At 42.6% G+C, this 24308-nt stretch overlaps 1 protein-coding gene across 4 annotated transcripts in view; it reads left to right on the plus strand.

Moving 5' to 3' along the window:
• LOC126480699 (protein O-mannosyl-transferase 2) overlaps positions 1-24308 on the plus strand; it is a 195894-nt gene that overhangs the window by 28724 nt on the left and 142862 nt on the right. For all 4 annotated transcript variants that reach the window (XM_050103940.1, XM_050103941.1, XM_050103942.1 and 1 more), the window contains one exon: positions 12058-12150. In XM_050103940.1, the coding sequence (XP_049959897.1) occupies positions 12058-12150 (93 nt within the window). The remainder of the gene's footprint in view (positions 1-12057; positions 12151-24308) is intronic.

The raw sequence follows: 24308 nt of genomic DNA on the forward strand, positions 1-24308 counted from the left end.
CATGATTAAGTTGTACCTCAAATATATATAAGCTGTCTGACAACAAGAGTAAAGTGCCCAGAAGGGGAGGAGGAAACAAAATGAAACTTCATAGGTTGAGAGGGTATGTAATGTTAATTCAGTAATTACAAAAATGAGTCAAATGTACAAAGAATTTGCTGGTGTGAGCCCACTTACCAGTGTGATGTTGCTCGTTGTCTGGCCTGAATGCACAGGCAAGCTGGCCTACAACTGTTTGTAACTGGTCCTTGATATCCTGAATATTAGCCATGTGATGGAGTTGACATCTTAGATTGCGCCACACATGTTCTATTAAAGCAGATCTGGAAATCTTGCTGACCGTGGTAGTACCTGAACATCTTACAGACACTTCATATCCTGGATACTGGTACTGAGACAGAGTGACGTCGAAACTGGTCCCACACATGTGCTATCAGGGACAGGCCTGAGAATCTTGCAGGCTGCAGGAGTACCTCAAAATCACCTAGATAGTCCATAGAAGTTTGTGCTGTGTGTGGACAATCATTGTCCTGTTCAAAAATGGCACCACGATACTGTTGCATGAGAGGTAATACATGAGGACACATTTTCTACATCTACTTAATATTCCTCAGGCCATCCTACAGTACATGGCAGAGGGTACCTTGTACCACAACTAGTCATTTCCTTTCCTGTTCCACTTGCGAATGGACTGAGGGGAAAAACAACTCCGTAAATGCCTCTGTATGAGCTGTAAGTTCTCTTATGTTGTTACATAAAATGTACAATGGCAGCAGTAGAATCCGTCTACAGTTAGACGCATAGGTTGGTTCTCTAAACTTTCTCAGTAGTGTTTAAAGAACATCATCTTCCCTCAATGGATTGCCATTTAATTCACGCTTGTGTGTTGATTGAACCTACCAGAAAGAAATCTGGCATCATGCCTCTGAATTGCTTCGATGTCTTCCTTAATGAAAGTGATGGTGATTCCAAACATTCAAGCAGTACTCAAGATTGGGTTGCACTAGTGATCTACATGCAGTTTCCTTTAAAGATGAGCTACACTTTCCTAATATTCTTCCAAAAACCTGAAGTGACCATTCACCTTCCCTACTACAGATAGCCTTGATGTCCACAATCAATCAATAAACACAGTAGTCAACACTTTCTGTACTCTCACAAAGAAGTCATCTCTATAATTCATGTTCCGATTCAGAAGTTCAGTGTACACTGCTTTCCATGTTTCTTTGTGGGCATCTGTCAACATTCTGGGAACCCATCTTTTTAACCTTTTTCAGCTTCAACTTTCTCAATATACTGAACACACTCACTTCTCCTATTCCCACTCGGGTTGACAATTCATTCACTGCTATGCATTTGTCAGCCAAAATGAGACTGTAATTATACTGTCCATGGTCAGGAGCCTGTGCAGTGCTCAGTCTGCTACTGCATGAGAGATCCCGAGTATTGGTGTGCCCACTTTTACCAGATCATTTGGTTGCCGAATGACTGAGCAGCTTTACATTTGCAATGCAAGTACTATCAACTGCAACTGCAACTGTAACTGACATGGACACGTGAAAAGTAGCACATACAAGCTACATTGAATTCATTATTAGGTTTATATATAAAAACAAAGATGAGGTGACTTACCGAACAAAAGGGCTGGCAGGTCGATAGACACACAAACAAACACAAACATACACACAAAATTCAAGCTTTTGCAACAAACTGTTGCCTCATCAGGAAAGAGGGAAGGAGAGGGGAAGACGAAAGGAAGTGGGTTTTAAGGGAGAGGGTAAGGAGTCATTCCAATCCCGGGAGCAGAAAGACTTACCTTAGGGGGAAAAAAGGACAGGTATACACTCGCACACACGCACATATCCATCCACACATACAGACACAAGTAGACATATTTAAAGACAAAGAGTTTGGGCAGAGATGTCAGTCGAGGCAGAAGTGTAGAGGCAAAGAAGTTGTTGAAAGACAGGTGAGGTATGAGTGGCGGCAACTTGAAATTAGGGGAGATTGAGGCCTGGCGGATGACGAGAAGAGAGGATATACTGAAGGGCAAGTTCCCATCTCCGGAGTTCGGATAGGTTGGTGTTGGTGGGAAGTATCCAGATAACCCGGACGGTGTAACACTGTGCCAAGATGTGCTGGCTGTGCACCAAGGCATGTTTAGCCACAGGGTGATCCTCATTACCAACAAACACTGTCTGCCTGTGTCCATTCATGCGAATGGACAGTTTGTTGCTGGTCATTCCCACATAGAATGCATCACAGTGTAGGCAGGTCAGTTGGTAAATCACGTGGGTGCTTTCACACGTGGCTCTGCCTCTGATCGTGTACACCTTCCGGGTTACAGGACTGGAGTAGGTGGTGGTGGGAGGGTGCATGGGACAGGTTTTGCATCGGGGGCGGTTACAAGGATAGGAGCCAGAGGGTAGGGAAGGTGGTTTGGGGATTTCATAGGGATGAACTAACAGGTTACAAAGGTTAGGTGGACGGCGGAAAGACACTCTTGGCGGAGTGGGGAGGATTTCATGAAGGATGGATCTCATTTCAGGGCAGGATTTGAGGAAGTCGTATCCCTGCTGGAGAGCCACATTCAGAGTCTGGTCCAGTCCCGGAAAGTATCCTGTCACAAGTGGGGCACTTTTGTGGTTCTTCTGTGGGGGATTCTGGGTTTGAGGGGACGAGGAAGTGGCTCTGGTTATTTGCTTCTGTACCAGGTCGGGAGGGTAGTTGCGGGATGCGAAAGCTGTTTTCAGGTTGTTGGTGTAATGATTCAGGGATTCCGGACTGGAGCAGATTCGTTTGCCACGAAGACCTAGGCTGTAGGGAAGGGACCGTTTGATGTGGAATGGGTGGCAGCTGTCATAATGGAGGTACTGTTGCTTGTTGGTGGGTTTGATGTGGACGGACGTGTGAAGTTGGCCATTGGACAGGTGGAGGTCAACGTCAAGGAAAGTGGCATGGGATTTGGAGTAGGACCAGGTGAAACTGATGGAACCAAAGGAGTTGAGGTTGGAGAGGAAATTCTGGAGTTCTTCTTCACTGTGAGTCCAGATCATGAAGATGTCATCAATAAATCTGTACCAAACTTTGGGTTGGCAGACTTGGGTAACCAAGAAGGCTTCCTCTAAGCGACCCATGAATAGGTTGTCGTACGAGGGGGCCATCCTGGTGCCCATGGCTGTTCCCTTTAATTGTTGGTATGTCTGGCCCTCAAAAGTGAAGAAGTTGTGGGTCAGGATGAAGCTGGCTAAGGTGATGAGGAAAGAGGTTTTAGGTAGGGTGGCAGGTGATCGGCGTGAAAGGAAATGCTCCATCGCAGCGAGGCCCTGGACGTGCGGAATATTTGTGTATAAGGACGTGGCATCAATGGTTACAAGGATGGTTTCTGGGGGTAACAGATTGGGTAAGGATTCCAGGCGTTCAAGGAAGTGGTTGGTGTCCTTGATGAAGGATGGGAGACTGCATGTAATGGGTTGAAGGTGTTGATCTACGTAGGCAGAGATACGTTCTGTGGGGGCTTGGTAACCAGCTACAATGGGGCGGCCGGGATGATTGGGTTTGTGGATTTTAGGAAGAAGGTAGAAGGTAGGGGTGCGGGGTGTCGGTGGGGTCAGGAGGTTGATGGAGTCAGGTGAAAGGTTTTACAGGGGGCCTAAGGTTCTGAGGATTCCTTGAAGCTTCGCCTGGACATCGGGAATGGGGTTACCTTGGCAAACTTTGTATGTGGTGTTGTCTGAAAGCCCTCGTCAAAGATTTACTGTCCTACACTCGTACTCTCTGCTGGAAGTATCACTTTGCCACGAAGAAAAATGATCCTAATCCTACTCCTAATGATCCGACTCCTCAAGACACCATCCAAATTGAACCCTGCCTGGAACAGTTCCGTCCTCCGTCACAGCGGGACCCACCTCCTCTTCCTCAAAATCACCCTCTCCAAACCTTCCAGGAATTTCTGACTTCCAGCCTTGCATCTCAATCCTTCTTAAAAAACCTTAATCCTACACCCAACATCACCACTGCTGAAGCCCAGGCTATCCGTGATCTGAAGGCTGATCGATCCATCGTCATTCTTCCGGCGGACAAGGGTTCCACGACCGTGGTACTTGATCGTCGGGAGTATGTGGCTGAGGGACTACGTCAGGTTTCAGACAACACTACATACAAAGTTTGCCAAGGTAATCCCATTCCCGATGTCCAGGCGGAGCTTCAAGGAATCCTCAGAACCTTAGGCCCCCTGCAAAACCTTTCACCTGACTCCATCAACCTCCTGACCCCACCGACACCCAGCACCCCTACCTTCTACCTTCTTCCTAAAATCCACAAACCCAATCATCCCGGCCGCCCCATTGTAGCTGGTTACCAAGCCCCCACAGAACGTATCTCTGCCTACGTAGATCAACACCTTCAACCCATTACATGCAGTCTCCCATCCTTCATCAAGGACACCAACCACTTCCTTGAACGCCTGGAATCCTTACCCAATCTGTTACCCCCGGAAACCATCCTTGTAACCATTGATGCCACGTCCTTATACACAAATATTCCGCACGTCCAGGGCCTCGCTGCGATGGAGCATTTCCTTTCACGCCGATCACCTGCCACCCTACCTAAAACCTCTTTCCTCATCACCTTAGCCAGCTTCATCCTGACCCACAACTTCTTCACTTTTGAGGACCAGACATACCAACAATTAAAGGGAACAGCCATGGGTACCAGGATGGCCCCCTCGTACGCCAACCTATTCATGGGTCGCTTAGAGGAAGCCTTCTTGGTTACCCAAGTCTGCCAACCCAAAGTTTGGTACAGATTTATTGATGACATCTTCATGATCTGGACTCACAGTGAAGAAGAACTCCAGAATTTCCTCTCCAACCTCAACTCCTTTGGTTCCATCAGTTTCACCTGGTCCTACTCCAAATCCCATGCCACTTTCCTTGACGTTGACCTCCACCTGTCCAATGGCCAACTTCACACGTCCGTCCACATCAAACCCACCAACAAGCAACAGTACCTCCATTATGACAGCTGCCACCCATTCCACATCAAACGGTCCCTTCCCTACAGCCTAGGTCTTCATGGCAAACGAATCTGCTCCAGTCCGGAATCCCTGAATCATTACACCAACAACCTGAAAACAGCTTTCGCATCCCGCAACTACCCTCCCGACCTGGTACAGAAGCAAATAACCAGAGCCACTTCCTCGTCCCCTCAAACCCAGAATCCCCCACAGAAGAACCACAAAAGTGCCCCACTTGTGACAGGATACTTTCCGGGACTGGACCAGACTCTGAATGTGGCTCTCCAGCAGGGATACGACTTCCTCAAATCCTGCCCTGAAATGAGATCCATCCTTCATGAAATCCTCCCCACTCCGCCAAGAGTGTCTTTCCGCCGTCCACCTAACCTTTGTAACCTGTTAGTTCATCCCTATGAAATCCCCAAACCACCTTCCCTACCCTCTGGCTCCTATCCTTGTAACCGCCCCCGATGCAAAACCTGTCCCATGCACCCTCCCACCACCACCTACTCCAGTCCTGTAACCCGGAAGGTGTACACGATCAGAGGCAGAGCCACGTGTGAAAGCACTCACGTGATTTACCAACTGACCTGCCTACACTGTGATGCATTCTATGTGGGAATGACCAGCAACAAACTGTCCATTCGCATGAATGGACACAGGCAGACAGTGTTTGTTGGTAATGAGGATCACCCTGTGGCTAAACATGCCTTGGTGCACAGCCAGCACATCTTGGCACAGTGTTACACCGTCCGGGTTATCTGGATACTTCCCACCAACACCAACCTATCCGAACTCCGGAGATGGGAACTTGCCCTTCAGTATATCCTCTCTTCTCGTCATCCGCCAGGCCTCAATCTCCCCTAATTTCAAGTTGCCGCCACTCATACCTCACCTGTCTTTCAACAACTTCTTTGCCTCTACACTTCTGCCTCGACTGACATCTCTGCCCAAACTCTTTGTCTTTAAATATGTCTACTTGTGTCTGTATGTGTGGATGGATATGTGCGTGTGTGCGAGTGTATACCTGTCCTTTTTTCCCCCTAAGGTAAGTCTTTCTGCTCCCGGGATTGGAATGACTCCTTACCCTCTCCCTTAAAACCCACTTCCTTTCGTCTTCCCCTCTCCTTCCCTCTTTCCTGATGAGGCAACAGTTTGTTGCGAAAGCTTGAATTTTGTGTGTATGTTTGTGTTTGTTTGTGTGTCTATCGACCTGCCAGCGCTTTTGTTCGGTAAGTCACCTCATCTTTGTTTTTATATATAATTTTTCCCACGTGGAATGTTTCCTTCCATTATATTGATATCATTATTAGGTTTGGTATTGTTTTTTTTTTTGGGATAACTCTACAAACATAGTGCATATACTAAAAATACAGAAAAAAGTCATTCAAAATATGTGCACTGCAAATCACAAAGAACCATGTCGACCATTATTTAGTAAACTTAAAATAATAACTCTGCCATCCTTATACATGTATGAGATTATTATATTTTTATACACCAGACATGAATTATTTTGTCCATTCACGTGATACTATAAACAATGAAAATTTTATGCTCCCACCCACCGCCTCAGACTGTATGCCTAAGGACCTCAAGACATGGGAATGAAATCTGTAATAAATTAAAAGGGAACAATCTGATGCAGATGAATTTAGGTCCACTTAAAAGGAAGCTATATGAGGTACTGACACTGAAGTGTTATTGCTCAGTGGATGAATTCACGCAGGACAGACTGGAAATTTGAGCTGGATACAATGTGTTATACATTCCAAAAAATATCCTTATAGTGTTGTTATTTATTGTAGTGCTATTATTTATTAATGTAAAAGTCATTGTAACTGTATTATAAATTTCTGACATGTCTCCTGTATGCAAACCAAATGGATTGCAAATGTACATCATGAGATGAATAAAACACAATTCACAATTCACTAAATGTACTCTGATCAACATCATAACCTCCATACACCTTCTTCAGTCACTTGTGAATGTTTATCACTTCCTCGTTCTCACAGTACAGGAACTCTGTAACAGCATGTTGCTTTAGATGAACATTAAGTGCAGCAGCAATCCTGACTAAGGGCTATGACAGCACAACTTGTGGAAATAGGTTGAATTACATTTGAATGCAAATGGGAAGAATGTTTCTATGACCTTCATGGGTGGCAAAGTTGGATTTTTGGCAAAAAAAAAAAAACTGTTTATTTCTTATGGAATGACCTCGTGGACTGGAGGAGTTTACAATACTGGTGGTAATGGAGTTTCAACTCGTCTCCCTAGCTTGTATTCTGAATTAACTAGAGCTCTCTCAGTACAAAATACTTTCATCCCTGAAATTGTCCTTTATGTTTGTTCCTGTTCTGTTTTACTATTGCTTGTTTTAGGGAAAAAGCAAATGATGTAGGATTATGTTTATGAAAGAAAGAAATATTCCATTTCCATTGTTTGCTTCATAAATTTCTACCTGTCACTAAACACTGTGATCAAGTCATTGTTTGAGATTCATTGATATTACGTTTCTTGGGAGGCCTGTGCCTAACTGTATAGTATGTTTTATTGTTAGCATTTAATCATCGTTGTCAGATAAGCCATTGACTACTGATGTTACAGTTAAATTGGAGCAGGTTGTTGTCTCCATTTCTCACAAAGTAGTATCTATGAAAGGCAATCACAATGTGGGGTATTGGACTTAGGATGACTATGACACATCTGAAAAGTGCTATTCCCACGTATTTGCAAGTCATATGACATTTGTAACATTTGTGGATCTGTTGAATATAATATGTATATTCATATCTCTTCAGATAGTGTACAAGAGAAAAAAAAATCCCCCTGAACAGGCCATGAAAGCCCAACAGTACCGATCGGCCGCCCTGTCATCCTCAGCCCACAGGCCTCATTGGATGTGGATATGGGGGGCCATGTGGTCAGCACATCGCTCTCCCAGCCATATGTCAGATTCCAAGAATGGAGCTGCTGCTTCTCAATCAAGTAGCTCCTCAGTTTGCCTCACAATGGCTGAGTGCACCCCACTTGCCAACAGCGATGGTCACCCATCGAAGTGCTAGCCCAGCCCGACAGCGCTTAACTACGGTGATCTGACTGAAACCAGTGTTACCACTACAGCAAGGCCCTTGGCTACAACAGAAAAGGGGTCATCATAAAGCCATGTCTCACATGAATGAAGTTTTTATTTGCATTTTAAGCAGCTTGCATGTTGTATATAATCATAATTTTGCATGTTAGCTTTACTTTGTGTTGCAGTTGATCAAAAGATGTTGTTACCAGTGGTGCATACTGGACTACATACTGTTCTATTAATTCCCACACATTTTAAACCAAGGACAGATCTGGCAATTATACAAGCCTGGATGTTCGACAAAAATTTTGAAGAGTGCATTAGGATAATGCAAGAAGTGTGTCTGTGAGCAGTGTTCTGCTAGAAGACAAGTTATCTCTGATGTGTGATGAACAGCAGTAGACTAGACAAGATGATGTTTTTGATATATGCCTCACTGTTCAATGTTCTCCAAACAAATACCAGAACTTTAATATCATGGCAAGTTATGATTCTCCTCATTAAAATGCCTGGTGCAGGACTTAGCTGTTACTGGCTGATACACTCTGGCAGTTGCCACATTCACAAACAACTATCACTGACATCAGTTCATAGTCTGTTTTCATTATAAGGCACAACAATGTCCCGTTAATCCTCCAGTTGCTTACTTCACTGCATCCTATGGGATGGACTGAATGGTGAGAAGTTGAGGGAGGTAGTCTAATGGGCAGAACCATTGCCTTTAGTACAATTTCAAACAAATGGGTTCTGAAGCTCCTAGCTGATGCAGCCTTGCTCCTGATTTGTACTGTGGTCACTGTCATGTCAGTAATGGTTGATCATCTGACGCCACTGCCCAGGCACTGCAGTAGTGCTGTCAGTTAGAAACGGAATGAGACTGTGCAACTCGCATAGACTATCAGCACAAACACTGATAATACACAGCACATGCATTACTGAAATTTAGTTAACTGGACAACATGGTGCTTGTTAATGCTCCCTGAGATGTTTTCAGTATTTTCTAATCTATTATGGTGCTCAAAACAAATGACCACTTTTTCAGCAAGTCAGATGCAATTGTTGTGGGTTCATTGTTTTAACAGTTTGTACATGGTCATTTTCAGTCTAGAATATGGCACTTTGAATCATTTCCTTATTGCCCTCTACTGGTTCCTCTTGGAAGTATAGGTTTCTTTTGTCATATCTTGATCTTCACTATGCAGGGTTAACTCTGACTTTGGCACAGAAAGGGGTAAATTATGCTGCCACAAAAGTCTTTGGTCACCTACCAAACAGCATCAAAAGCCTGACAGATAACCAACTAACATTTAAAAATAAGTTAAAAGAATTTCTAGATGACAACTCCTTCTACTCATTGGCTGAATTTTTAGATATAAATTAAGGGGGGAGGAGGGGGGGGGGGGAAGGAAAAAAAACCACCTTAAACATTAGTGTCATGCAATATTTTGTTTAATGTAATATCTTGTACAGACATCTTTTATTAACCGACACGTTCCACATCATTACAAAGTGTCGTATTCATGATCTATGGAACAAGTATTAATCTAATCTAATCTAATCTAATCTGTTGAAATGTCATCTACTGTATCATGGTATCAATATTTGATTCCTGAGATATGTGCTGCTAGGGCCATGTTGCACTGTGGAAGGTTAAGTCAAAATAAGCTGTTGGGGACTTTTAGAGATGAACTAAGGTGTTAGCTCTTATGTTCAACATAATTTTGACTCTGATGGCAGAAGTCTCAACACTGAACATTATTAACAGTGTTTACACTTGAAAACCTAGTTTATTTCCATTACTGCACACTTAATAATTGCATGAACCCACCAGTGTATTTTTCAGTATTATATCAAAGAGTTTGAGTATGATATGGCTTGATGTTGTATGACTGACAGAGACCAGAGGTAATCAGGCCCAGTTCTCACTGCTCATTTCAGAGACATAATGCTACTCTGAGGTGCTGGTAGCTGGCCTACTCCTTGCTGGTGCCCCTCCCTCATTCCTCCCTGCAGCATATCCTTCCATAATGATAAACCTTGTTCCATTTCCACACCGCATTTGTCCAGTGCCAGGGGCCAGCATCAGGTGACTCCCTGACACTCCCTCCACACCCCTGACTCATGAAACTGCAGTGTCAGTGGTGTGGACCGAGCAGTTTTCCTTTCTCTACTTTGCCCCTCCCTGTAGCACACCATAGAGCTGGCTCGGGTGAGGCCGCTAGATGGAGCAGTTCATGCATACCCCGTTCTCCCACATCTCAGTGAACCCTGCTGTCTCTCTCCCCTCCTCGCTCTCCTGTGTGCTTGTCTACACAATGTTGAGACCAGCCAGCTTGGGCTCATAGCCAGAGCCGTACCGAGGCACAGACAGAGATACGTTACTCTGTGACCATAGGTGATTGTGCACCCCTGGCAGAATTGTCAAAGCTGTGCCCCTGAGAAAAACTATTTTTCTGCAATTTTTCTACACAGATGTAGGAAATTTTTAATTAATGAAAATGCAATGCTACTGAAAAAATTTTGCTTAAATGGGCTATATAGATGAACAATATTGCACACAATTGTAGTAAATAAATTGAAAATTGTACAGACTTTCTAAAAGAACTGAAAGTAAAACAAAATTTCTGTGTTATTGTATGTAGCAGCTACTGGACCTTGATTTTATCACTATGTAGAATAAAGAACAGATTTTTATCTGCTACTATAAAGTTTTAACAGTTTATGAATCATTATTAGGAAATAAAAGAAAAAGGGACAATTAAGTGTCGAGAACACATTCCTTCCAAAAAACTGTATTCTTGTTATAGTTTTACTTTCCATTTCCTTGCTTTGATCACAGAATCACAGAAAACACATTAATAATGTCACTGAAGTCGAACTTTGCAGCTGTGTCATATTCCATTGACAAGATAGCTGAATTTGGCAGTCTGCTTTACCTGTAATCAACCAATAGTAGTTTTTGTTTAAATTTTTTTAATTTTTTTGTAATTTCCTCTCACATTCCTCTCGCAAATAATGTGAGGGAACAATGACTGTCTAAAAGTTTCCATATGAGCCCTAATTTCTTGCATCTTATCTTCATGGTCCTTATGTGAAATGTAGATTGGTGGCAGTAGAACCATTCTGAAGTTCGCCTCGCATTGGGTAAAGAGAACTGTCTTTCTTCTAGGAATTCGCATTTGGGTTCACGAAGCATCTCCATAATACTTGTTTGCTGATCAAATGTACTGGTAACAAATCTAGCAGCCCACCTCTGAATTGCTTTGATGTCTTCTTTTAACCTGTCCTGGTGGGAATTGTACAGTACTCAAGAATGGGACGGACTAACGGTCCCATCTTCTTTATGTATGAGGTACTCCCTGCATGCAGTTTGTTTTTCCTCAGTACATTGGTATCTACCAGCAGGACAATGCAGTGTATGTGTGTGATTTGAAAAGTACCAAAATGAGTTTATTGTACTCCCCTGGCCATCAAACTCCCCAGACATAAACCCAATCGAGAATCTGTGGGGCCACCTCAGTCATGCTGTTTGTGCCATGAAACCTCAGCCGAGAAACCTAGCACAGCTGTCCGAGTCACTGTAGTCAGCACGGCTCCACGTCCCTCTAGGTACCTTCCAGAGCCTCACTGACGGTCTTTGTGCATGGTTCACAGCAGTCTGTGCTCCAAGCGGTGCTTTTTTGGGCTTCTGACAGGTGGTCGCAGTAATGTGACTGGACAGTGTAGTCTTAGCAGTGCCTGTGACACCTTCAAGGCCAGTGAGATGTTTACATCATTTGCACAGAAGGAGCTTTTAATTTAATTTGAGTCTCTAATATGAGAATCTGTTGCAAATATTGTGTGCTGTTAATATTAATGAGAAAAATTTGTGCTTCTTTTAACTTTTGTCTTTCATAAGAAAATACAGCATCATGTTCAAGTAAACAGATTTTAAAAATAATTCTTCTTTTTTTTTCAGCATGAACAGAAACTGGTGGCTAACATTTATTGCAGTTTTAGCCTTAACGACATGGACGCGATTTTACAAAGTTACAGAGCCAGATCATGTTTGGTAAGCTCTTACTTACATTTATCAGTGTAATTGCTTGCATGTTAGGCTATTGGTGTCTCTATCTGTACACATGTGGACCTGTCATCACAGCTATTAACAACGAATATATTGAATGATATACAGCCAAGCCTGTGAGACATCATTGTTTGTAATGCCTGATAATATCATTTAGGTTATTGATTGAACTGTTGTGTCATGATCTTCAGTCTAAAGATTGGTTTGTGGCAAAAGTCCACACTCAGCTATCCTCTGCAAGCCTCTTCATCTCTGAATAACTATTTCAACCTAAATCCATTTGAACTTGCTTACTATATTCAGGCTTTGGTCTCTCTGTACAATTTTTACCTTATACTTTCTTGCTTATCATGCTGACATTTATTTGATGCCCCAGGAAACTCCTATCAACTGATTCCACCTTTTACCTGAGTTGTGCCACAACTTTCTTTTTTCCCCAATAAGATCCAGTATCTCCTCATTAGTTATTTAATCTATTCATATAATATTCAGCATTTTTCCCTAGTACCTCTATTACATTATCACTTCTATACAGGGCTACACTCAATATAAATTCCTTTGTACATTGAAATTTTGTATTGAAAATAAATTGCTTAAAAAACATCACCTGCATTTCTGTAATCATGTGTGGACATGCATTCAAGGGCAGCAGGGAATGAAGGAATAAGCCTTTGGAAAATAAAAACAAAATAACTTTGCTGTGAAACAAAACAGTAACCAAAATAAAGGCAGTCTGTACAGAAGAACACTTCTTTACATTTATATGAAGTCTGCTGCTTCATAACATTCAATACCGCGTTGCTCCACTCCTTACATTGTAATGTGTTTGAAACCTCCTTGGCACATTGTTCCCAACGTGGTCAAACTTGTCCCACTCTTAACAACAACTCTCCTGTGGTCATTCAGTGTGAGGAGGGTCCCTGCAATAATATACTGCAAGTTTCAATTGGTCCCTAGCATGCTCAAATGGGTTCATATCAGATATATCAGTGGCCATGCTATTTAATTGATCCCTACCTCCTGGAAGAAGTTGTTCACTAGGTGGGCCTGGTGTACTCCTGTAGGATCATCTTGAAAGATGAATCTGTCAGAAAAATGTTGGCTTTATGCCTGGACAATAAGACGTAGTTTCCTCATGAGAGCTGTCAGACATCCATATATGACATGTGGCCAATACATGACTGGCCCACCAATCTGCTGGACTACACATCTTAAATGGCATTGGTCACTTGCCTCCTCCACATATGGTAGTCATCAAATGTCAGACAAATACTGTGCTTTTTGCGAAGAGAACTTGATGCCGATGCCATTGATTCTATTCCATTCCACATATTCCCTTGACTACCTTCTTCACACATCAAAGTGGTGTGTGGTTTTTACCATTGTCCATATGATTGTCAAGTGACCAAATTGTATGTGTGGAGGTAGTCGTGTACTGTATGGCCCAACACAACCCTACCTGTTGGCTCTAAAAAGGCAGTCCACAGTTCTATGGCATTCACCTTGGGCTGCCTAAAACCATAACTTCTGTGCAGCATTAATCAGCTGGTGTTGTTGACTGTGGGTGATTGCTAATGAGACAGACCTTCAATGTTTCATGCGTTGCAGTAATTATGGAATGTCTGAATGACATCTTTGTGGGGTTCACTAATGTGGCAGGCAAGTTCCTGAGCTGACAGCCCTTCTTGCCATAAAGTGACTGTGCATGCGTGGGCTGGGCTTGGAATAACATTTCGATGCTTGTTGATAGACTGACCAGTGTACAGAATCCACATTGTCCCATTCATGACTGGAGACACAGTGTGTTCCACTGATCTGCACACTTTCCTTCACTAAACAGTGGCTGTGTGTTGTGATCTTTTTAATTCTGAAGAGTACTGATATGAGGCTCCTGGTCAAAAAACTCAAGACTGTCCAAGAGATGAGGAAGATGAAAAACATTTTTAGAAGCTCTTTAGAGTAGTTATCTTATTTAGACACCTAAAAACTTATCTAATATCAGCCACATTGGTGAACTCTGAGATATCAAATATCAGGCCACCCATCATTTCTTCATCCATATTTGTGTGCTCAATCTGTTGATAGACTGCTAAACACTTGGGAAAACATAGCTATGCCTTCATATAGTGTCTCTTAATCTCTATGTCTGTATGTGCATTTCCCTTTTTTTCTTTTTTAGAGGCCTTCATCTACTTGTTGAAAGTAAAGTTACCAATAAACCAACTAATCCTGTTGAAAATTATATGCTTGATGAGAGGTCTCTATTAGCCTGTAAAATAGCGTTCATTTTTCTTTACCAACTTCAGACACCTTTGCGTCCATCTTCATAATGTACACAATTTCTTAGCGGTATACTGTGCGATGCAAATAGACTAATTGTGCTGACTGTTGTTATCTTTTACTGTACAGTGGAACATAAATGACAATGTGGAAAAACTTATATTTTTTAACAGAATAAATACTAACCACTACAATAAAGGTCAATAACATGTATTTGTGCAGCATGCTTGGCTTCGAGGTAGCTGATGTGCGTCCTGTTATTAGAATAAGTTTTTATTGCCAGCATTTGTCTGGAAAGGTGGTATAAAATTCCTAATGATCAGATTTTGTGTCAGGCAAAAATTCCAAACTTATCTGCAATGTCTCAGGGGGTGAGGGCATGAGACACAGTTTTTGGTGGTTCACCCATTGCTTGGCGACATTCAGCTTGGTACTGTTTGAGAGAAATATGATATGTGCCAGGACCTAGTTTCACCTTCTTCCTTATCTTTTGACATCATTTTACATTTACACGTCTGATATGATGAACATGCAAATTATGAAAGTAATCTTTAGTTGAATGCCATGCTGCAACAGTGAGTAATATGGAAATAAATTACTTACCAAGCTGCTTTTAAAACTTATGAAAACACTTGTGCTATGATGCTATATTACCCACTAAAAGGAGGAATAAGAGAAGTTAGGGTGCAGTCCTTTATAAAGTTAGGACAAGTTTGATATATGTAACACACAAGTTTTTTTGCTTGTGAGATTCACATTGACACCATTGATCAACTCAGTTAACCTTTTATCCTACTTAATTTATTTTGAACACAGGACTTCAATGCTACAGAGTCATTCTATACCTTTAACCTTTCACTTTGTCCCCCTCACTTCCTATTCTTGCCTTTCATGTTCAAGGGAACAGCTTGAAGGTATCTATTTCGATGGGTTGTTACTTGCCTAGTTCTTTCTTAACCAGATCTTCCCCGTAAAAGAATGCCACTAAGATATACTCTTTGCATTCTGCCTATTGAAATCTGCAGTGTTACACCAACTACTTGCATGGGAAGTGCCTTGAACTGATAGTCACTGTAACTCCATCAGAACCCTAGGAGACTCCTTAGTTGCACCCAGTGCACCCAGTGTGTATTCAGAAGATATTATTCCTCCTTTGATAAAACATCCTACACAGACACTATTTTCTGAGAATTTTCGTTGACTTGAAGAAAGGTTGATACAATCTTGAGTTCTATTTCATATATGGCAGTTTATTTCATTCAAAGTCTGTATGTTGTGATGAGCTGCAGTGTCACTCTGTGCGAAAAAAGTGTGCCAGTGTGGTGTTTTCCTTCAACAGACTGGCACGTGTCACTTATTTCTGTTCGGAGTGTGAGTATCTTGGTGGCATTGTACAATATTCACACTACAGTGTTTAACAATAATTTTATGAAAAGGACAGATTGGTACTCACCACAAAGACAGGGCATTGAGTTGTAGCCAGGCACACTGGAAAGATTGTTAAACATTTAAGCGTTTGGGCAAAAAAGACCTCCTTTGGAAATATGAAAAACACGACACACACACACACACACACACACACACACACACACCAGATCTTCCCCTTTAAAGAATGCCACTAAGATATACTCTTTGCATTCTGCCTATTGAAATCTGCAGTGTTGCACCAACTACTTGCATGGGAAGTGCCTTGAACTGACAGTCACTGTAACTCCATCAGAACCCTAGGAGACTCCTTAGTTGCACCCAGTGTGTATACAATCTTGAGTTCCATTTCATATATGGCAGTTTATTTCATTCAAAGTCTGTTTCATTCACGCGCAATCCACAGACAAATGGCCACTGTCTCCAGCATCTGTGGCCTGACTTGGACAGTCCGGAGACAGTGGCTATTTTTGTGTGTGTGTGTGTGTGTGTGTGTGTGTGTGTGTGTGTGTGTGTGTGTGTGTGTGTGTGTGTGTGTGCGTGTGCGTGTGCGTGTGCGTGTGCGTGTGCGTGTGCGTGTGCGTGTGTGTCTTGAACCTTAAATGTTTGAAAGTCTTTTCATTGTGCCTGTTTGTGACTCATTGCCTCCTATATGTGGTAAGGAGCTTGATGACCTTAGACGTTCAGTCACAGAGTTAAAAATCTCATAATCAACAGTAGCATTTCTTTAATTAGTCCTTCTAGCATCCTCCTCAGTCTTCCTTCCAATAATCACTCAAGGTTTGTAGCTACTCTATGTGATCAAAAGTATCCGGACACCCCCAAAAACGTAAGTTTTTCATATTAAGTGCATTGTGCTGCCACCTACTGCCAGGTACTTGATATCAGTGACCACAATAGTTGTGAGAGAGCACAGTGGGGAGCTCCGCGGAACTCTCAAGACTTCGAACATGGTCAGGTGATTGGGTGTCACTTGTGTCATACGTCCGTACGTGAAATTTCCACACTCCTAAACAACCCTAGGTCCACTGTTTCCAATGTGATAGTGAAGTGGAAGCATGAAGAGACACATATAGCACAAAAGCATACAAGCCGACATCGTCTGTTGACTGACAGAGACCACTGACAGTTGAAGAGAGCCATAATGTGTAATAGTCAGACATCTATCCAGACCATCACACAGAAATTCCAAACTGCATCAAGATGCACTGCAAGTACTAAGACGATTAGGCAAGAGGTGAGAAAACTTGGATTACATGGTCAAGTGGCTGCTCATAAGCCACACATCATGCCAGTAAATGCCAAATGACACCTCACTTGGTGTAAGGAGTGTAAACATTGGATGACCGAACAATGGAAAAATGTTGTGTGGAGTGACAAATCACGGAACACAATGTAGCGATCCGATGGCAGGTTGTGGGTGTGGCGAATGCCCGATGAACATCATCTGCCAGTGTGTGTAGTGCCAACAGTAAAATTCAGAGGTGGTGGTGTTATGGTGTGACTGTGTTTTTCATGGAGGGGGCTTGCACCCCTTGTTGTTTTGCATGGCACTATCACAGCACAGGCCTGCATTGATGTATTAAGCACCTTCTTGTTTCCCACTGTTAAAGAGCAATTCGGGGATGGTGATTGCATCTTTCAATGCAATCAAGCCTCTGTTTGTAATGAACGGCCTGTTGCAGAATGGTTACACGGCAATGACATCCATGTAATGGACTGACCTGCACATAGTGCACATTGGTACCTCTCCTCAGTGCAGCATTCTGTGAAGAATGGGCTGCTATTCCCTGAGAAACCTTCCAGCACCTGATTGAACGTATTCATTGAGGCTAAGGGTAGGCTAACACCATATTGAATTCCAGCATTACCGATGGAGGGAGCCATGAACTTGTAAGTCATTTTCAGCCAGGCGTCCGGATACTTTTTACCATTCAGTGTTATGTGTGCAATAGGGGTGATCCCCCTGTACTTATTAGTGGTTCTTACATAATTTTTTATCACTTTTCTGAAATATGGGGATAATTGGACCCTTTCTTCATTCAGTGAGGCTCTCTTTCTTTTACCAGATTATTCTAAATAGCCTGTAGAGCCACTGTAACTCTATTGTTCCTGCTGCTCATATCATTTCTGTGGCAATCTCATCCACTAATGCTACTTTAGCATTCATCATCTGTATGACTTCCTCTATTTCTAACATAGACATCTCTTCTTGTACTATTTTGTTAAACGCATTTTTGGCTTCTTGATATTTTTGCCAATTTTCAGTACTTTCATTGCATATCTACTTGCTCCAAGACGTTTGGTTCCCTTCACCTCTTATTTTACCCTATTGCTCCACTAAGTAATCTCCTTTTTTCTTTTTTGCCTCAGATGGTCTTCTGCAGGCATCCACTGAACACTTTATGACCCTATTTTTGAAAAACATACTTCCCTCTTCTGCATTTTTCAGATCATCTTGGAACTTTTCCCTTGATTTCTTTTAACATCAATACGTTTATTTTTCTTTCCTCTTTCTCTGCGTATGATTTTTTCAATTCTAAGTTTGGCTGACATCACTTTATGGTCTTCTAAATCTTCTCTTGGCATTGCAATCTCATCTTCCAGTTACCTATGTTCTTCCTCCACCATCAGAGACCACCCATACCTAGTTACTTTTTGTGAGTTTTTTTCTTTTTTTTTTCTAAACCACATATTGCCAACACTTAAGTCATTTCTTCTGCAAAAGTCTGTTAAAAGATCTCATTTTTCATCCTGGTTACTGTAACTAAAGGGGCCAATTATTTCTTCTTTTCCTTTCTCATTTTCCTTGCCTATTAATTCCCACATGTGTATTCATATTTCCCACTATGATTACTTCTTTGCCCTCAATACATCTTTTCTAGCTCTTCTAGTCATTTGTCTACCATTCCTGATTGAGGAGCATAGGCCTGTACAAAATCACTTGTTCTACTCTCAGATCTACATCTAACTTTAATTATTATTTCACTAATCTGATCATTTTTTTCCACATATTGAACTGAATCTTCTGTCCATACAACACCACGTCCATTTGTTGCCATTTTGCCTCCACTCCAATATATTTCATATCCTTCCTTCAATTCTTTTTGAAGTTTCCCCTTCCATTTTTTGTCTCGCTCATTCCCATCACTGCTGTCTTTCTTCTCTCTATACCCATTCAGTTTCTCTGTCTCGCCATCTAAAATTATCACACTAATGATAGCAACTTTCTTGCTGTATGGTAGCCCCATTCCTCACTGGTCCCCCCAAGCCCCAGAAACTGTGTATTACTTCTGGTGGATGCCCTGTCATTTTCTGAGGCTTCCGTTCATGCACATTCATGTTATAGGCTGTTTGTACAACGAGTTTGCTACACGTGAAGGCATTTTATGCCTGCCACCAAGTTTAAATTAGGCTACCCCAAAAGGAGGTCAGATGCTTTTGTAGCCATTCCTCTGGAGTACAGACACTGCAGTCATGCCATCAGTGCCTTCGCTCCCAGCTTCAGGCAGTGTTTGCTTCGGTCACACAGCTTGAGGCTGTTGCCAATGGGCATCACTGTGGGGGTCCGGATGGGGGTTTGTCAGGGACAGCCAGCTCGTCCCTCGCATCCCCCGATCGGGCTACGACTCTGGCTGCCCGGGATACTGCCCACATTGAGGCTGATTCCTCACCTGTGGTAGAGTGGGAGGTCATCTTGAGATGCGGCAGGGGGCGAAAGACATTCCGGAGGGCTGAATGGAAGGCCTCTCCAGTTTGTCTGACGAACCGGTTTCAGGCGCTGTCTCAGGCTGATACTGATCTTCGGACGGACATGACTGCTTGTCCTGTTCCAGAGGTTGCCCCTCAGTCTGCAAGATCCGGGCGGTCGCAGAGGGTGGGCTTACTGGTAGTTGGGAGCTCCAACGTGAGGTGCGTAATGGGGCCCCTTAGGGATATGGCAGCAAGAGAGGGGAAGAAAACCAATGTGCACTCCATGTGCATACCGGGGGGAGTCATTCCAGATGTGGAAAGGGTCCTTCCGGATGCCATGAAGGGTACAGGGTGCACCCATCTGCATGTGGTCGCTCATGTCGGCACCAATGATGTGTGTTGCTATGGATCCGAGGAAATCCTCTCTGGCTTCCGGCGGCTATCTGATTTGGTGAAGACTGCCAGTCTCGCTAGCGGGATGAAAGCAGAGCTCACCATCTGCAGCATCGTCGACAGGACTGACTGCGGACCTTTGGTACAGAGCCGAGTGGAGGGTCTGAATCAGAGACTGAGACGGTTCTGCGACCGTGTGGGCTGCAGATTCCTCAACTTGCACCAGAGGGTGGTGGGGTTTCGGGTTCCACTGGATAGGTCAGGAGTCCACTACACGCAGCAAGCGGCTACACGGGTAGCAGGGGTTGTGTGGCGTGGACTGGGCGGTTTTTTAGGTTAGATGGCCTCGGGCAAGTACAGAAAGGGCAACAGCCTCTAAGGGTGTGGGGCAAAGTCAGGACATGCGGGGACCAAGCAGCAATTGGTATTGTAATTGTAAACTGTCGAAGCTGCATTGGTAAAGTACTGGAACTTCAAGCGCTGATAGAAAGCACCGAAGCTGAAATCATTATAGGTACAGAAAGCTGGCTGAAGCCAGAGATAAATTCTGCCGAAATTTTTACAAAGGCACAGGCAGTGTTTAGAAAGGATAGATTGCATGCGGCCGGTGGTGGTGTGTTTGTCACTGTTAGTAGTAGTTTATCCTGTAGTGAAGTAGGAGTGGATAGTTCCTGTGAATTATTATGAGTGGATGTTACACTCAACAACCGAGCTAGGTTAATAATTGGCTCCTTTTACTGACCTCCCGACTCAGCAGCATTCGTGGCAGAACAACTGAGAGAAAATTTGGAATACATTTCACATAAATTTTCTCAGCATGTTATAGTCTTAGGTGGAGATTTCAATTTACCAGATATAGACTGGGACACTCAGATGTTTAGGACAGGTGATAGGGACAGAGCATCGAGTGACATTATACTGAGTGCACTATCCAAAAATTACCTCGAGCAATTAAACAGAGAACCGACTCGTGGAGATAACATCTTGGACCTACTGATAACAAACAGACCCGAACTTTTTGACTCTGTAAGTGGAGAACAGGGAATCAGTGATCATAAGGCCGTTGCAGCATCTCTGAATATGGAAGTTAATAGGAGTATCAAAAAAGGGAGGAAGGTTTATCTGTTTAGCAAGAGTAATAGAAGCCAGATTTCAGACTACCTAACAGATCAAAACGAAAATTTCTGTTCCGACACTGACAATGTTGAGTGTTTATGGAAAAAGTTCAAGGCAATCGTAAAATGCGTTTTAGACAGGTACGTGCCGAGTAAAACAGTGAGGGACGGGAAAAACCCACCGTGGTTCAACAACAAAGTTAGGAAACTACTGTGAAAACAAAGAGAGCTCCACTCCAAGTTTAAACGCAACCAAAACCTCTCAGACAAACAGAAGCTAAACGATGTCAAAGTTAGTGTAAGGAGGGCTATGCGTGAAGCGTTCAGTGAATTCGAAAGTAAAATTCTATGTACCGACTTGAAAGAAAATCCTAGGAAGTTCTGGTCTTACGTTAAATCAGTAAGTGGCTCAAAGCAGCATATCCAGACACTCCGGGATGATGATGGCATTGAAACAGAGGATGACACGCGTAAAGCTGAAATACTAAACACCTTTTTCCAAAGCTGTTTCACAGAGGAAGACCGCACTGCAGTTCCTTCTCTAAATCCTTGCATAAACGAAAAAATGGCTGACATCGAAATAAGTGTCCAAGGAATAGAAAAGCAACTGGAATCACTCGACAGAGGAAAGTCCACTGGACCTGATGGGATACCAATTCGATTCTACACAGAGTACGCGAAAGAACTTGCCCCCCTTCTAACAGTCATGTACCGCAAGTCTCTAGAGGAGCGGAAGGTTCCAAATTATTGGAAAAGAGCACAGGTAGTCCCAGTCTTCAAGAAGGGTTGTCGAGCAGATGCGCAAAACTATAGACCTATACCTCTGACATCGATCTGTTGTAGAATTTTAGAACATGTTTTTTGGTCGAGTATCATGTCGTTTTTGGAAACCCAGAATCTACTCTGTAGGAATCAACATGGATTCCGGAAACAGCGATTGTGTGAGACCCAACTCGCTTTATTTGTTCATGATACCCAGAAAATATTAGATACAGGCTCCCAGGTAGATGCTATTTTCCTTGACTTCCGGAAGGCGTTCGATACAGTTCCGCACTGTCACCTGATAAACAAAGTAAGAGCCTATGGAATATCAGACCAGCTGTGTGCCTGGATTGAAGAATTTTTAGCAAACAGAACACAGCATGTTGTTATCGATGGGGAGACATCTACAGACATTAAAGTAACCTCTGGCGTGCCACAGGGGAGTGTTATGGGACAATTACTTGTCACAATATATATAAATGACGTAGTAGATAGTGTCGGAAGTTCCATGCGGCTTTTCACGGATGATGCTGTAGTATACAGAGAAGTTGCAGCATTAGAAAATTGTAGCAAAATGCAGGAAGATCTGCAGCGGATAGGCACTTGGTGCAGGGAGTGGCAACTGACCCTTAACATAGACAAATGTAATGTATTGCGAATACATAGAAAGAAGGATCCTTTATTGTATGATTACATGATAGCGGAACAAACACTGGTAGCAGTTACTTCTGTAAAATATCTGGGAGTATGCATGCAGAATGATTTGAAGTGGAATGATCATATAAAATTAATTGTTGGTAAGGCGGGTACCAGGTTGAGATTCATTGGGAGAGTCCTTAGAAAATGTAGTCCATCAACAAAGGAGGTGGCTTACAAAACACTCGTTCGACCTATACTTGAGTATTGCTCATCAGTGTGGGATCCGTACCAGGTCGGGTTGACGTAGGAGATAGAGAAGATCCAAAGAAGAGCAGCGCGTTTCGTGACAGGGTTATTTGGTAACTGTGATAGCGTTACGAAGATGTTTAGCAAACTCAAGTGGCAGACTCTGCAAGAGAGGAGCTCTGCATCGCGGTGTAGCTTGCTCACCAGGTTTCGAAAGGGTGCGTTTCTGGATGAGGTATTGAATTTATTGCTTCCCCCTACTTATACCTCCCGAGGAGATCACGAATGTAAAATTAGAGAGATTTAAGTGCGCACGGAGGCTTTCAGACAGTCGTTCTTCCCGCGAACCATATGCGACTGTAACAGAAAAGGGAGGTAATGACAGTGGTACGTAAAGTGCCCTCCGCCACACACCGTTGGGTGGCTTGCGGAGTATAAATGTAGATGTAGATGTAGATGCTGATGCTGTACAGAAGCCCGCCTTCTATGCCATTCTTTACTCCTTCAACAAAATATGTCTGCTCCTGATCAGTGTGATTCTGCTGAATTGTACTTTATTGTTTTGTTCTCTTGTGATTCAGTAGTTCTCAACTGCTGAAACTACAATATCTTTTCCTTTATTTTCCTTTTCTGTTTCTGTTTCTTTTTTATGTCAGTCTACTACAGCGTGCATTGTCTTGTATTAAGCAGAAAACTTCTCCCTTTCTGTTCTGCTCAACTGAAGTGAGCAGCTACATTTGTGCTAATTCTTGTATCGCAGTGCATTCATTATGTGACTACTATCAGCTTGAAGAACTATACAAGCTGCTCATTTCCGCTTTTAAAGTGCATATATCATGCAAAATGCATGGAGAGATATGAGCTTGTCTTTCAGTATCCTGTTTTCAGACACTCAGTATATTTCAGCATAATTCCCACTGTCCAGTTTTCCCTTGTTCCTCAAAAGGCAGAACATTTTATACGGTTTTCTTTTGAGAGAGTGTGATATCCTTGCATCCAATGATCATTGTGGCTGATATGTATTTTAAGCTATTCTTATTTTCTTTACTGCATTAGCTAATTTTTATTGACAACATAGAGGTGTGTGAGTATAGAATACTGATACCCCTGTTTTCCAATTGTTTATGTCTGATTTTCACCCTACTCTTCAGTTGGTATTGTTTGTTTGGTACTTATACTCTCAAACCTTTCATTTACATTTGGTTATATATTTTCATCTGTTGCACCTCTTTTATTGTTACTGATGTGATTGATGACTGAAGTTCCTCAGTAGCATCTTAGTCCTGTAGTATCTTGCTGAAAATTGTTTGGCATTTGTGACTAAATTGTACAATAACAGACACAAGACAATGTAATTAAAGTTGACTTACTTGTGCATTTATTGCTGTCTGCCGACATAAATTAGTCATGATCAGCTTCTCCAATCAATTTCATTTGTATTTTATGAAAGACCAGGCGAGTACATACCTGCTTTGTATTCCATAACAGTGGCAATTTTTACAGGATGTACTTCCATAATGAAGTCTTAACTCATGTGTCTATGACTGATAAACCTTCACCGACATTTAATGTACATTTACAAACATTTCT

This window comes from Schistocerca serialis, chromosome 5 (assembly GCF_023864345.2).
Source record: "Schistocerca serialis cubense isolate TAMUIC-IGC-003099 chromosome 5, iqSchSeri2.2, whole genome shotgun sequence".
NCBI classification, from domain to species: Eukaryota; Metazoa; Arthropoda; class Insecta; order Orthoptera; family Acrididae; genus Schistocerca; species Schistocerca serialis.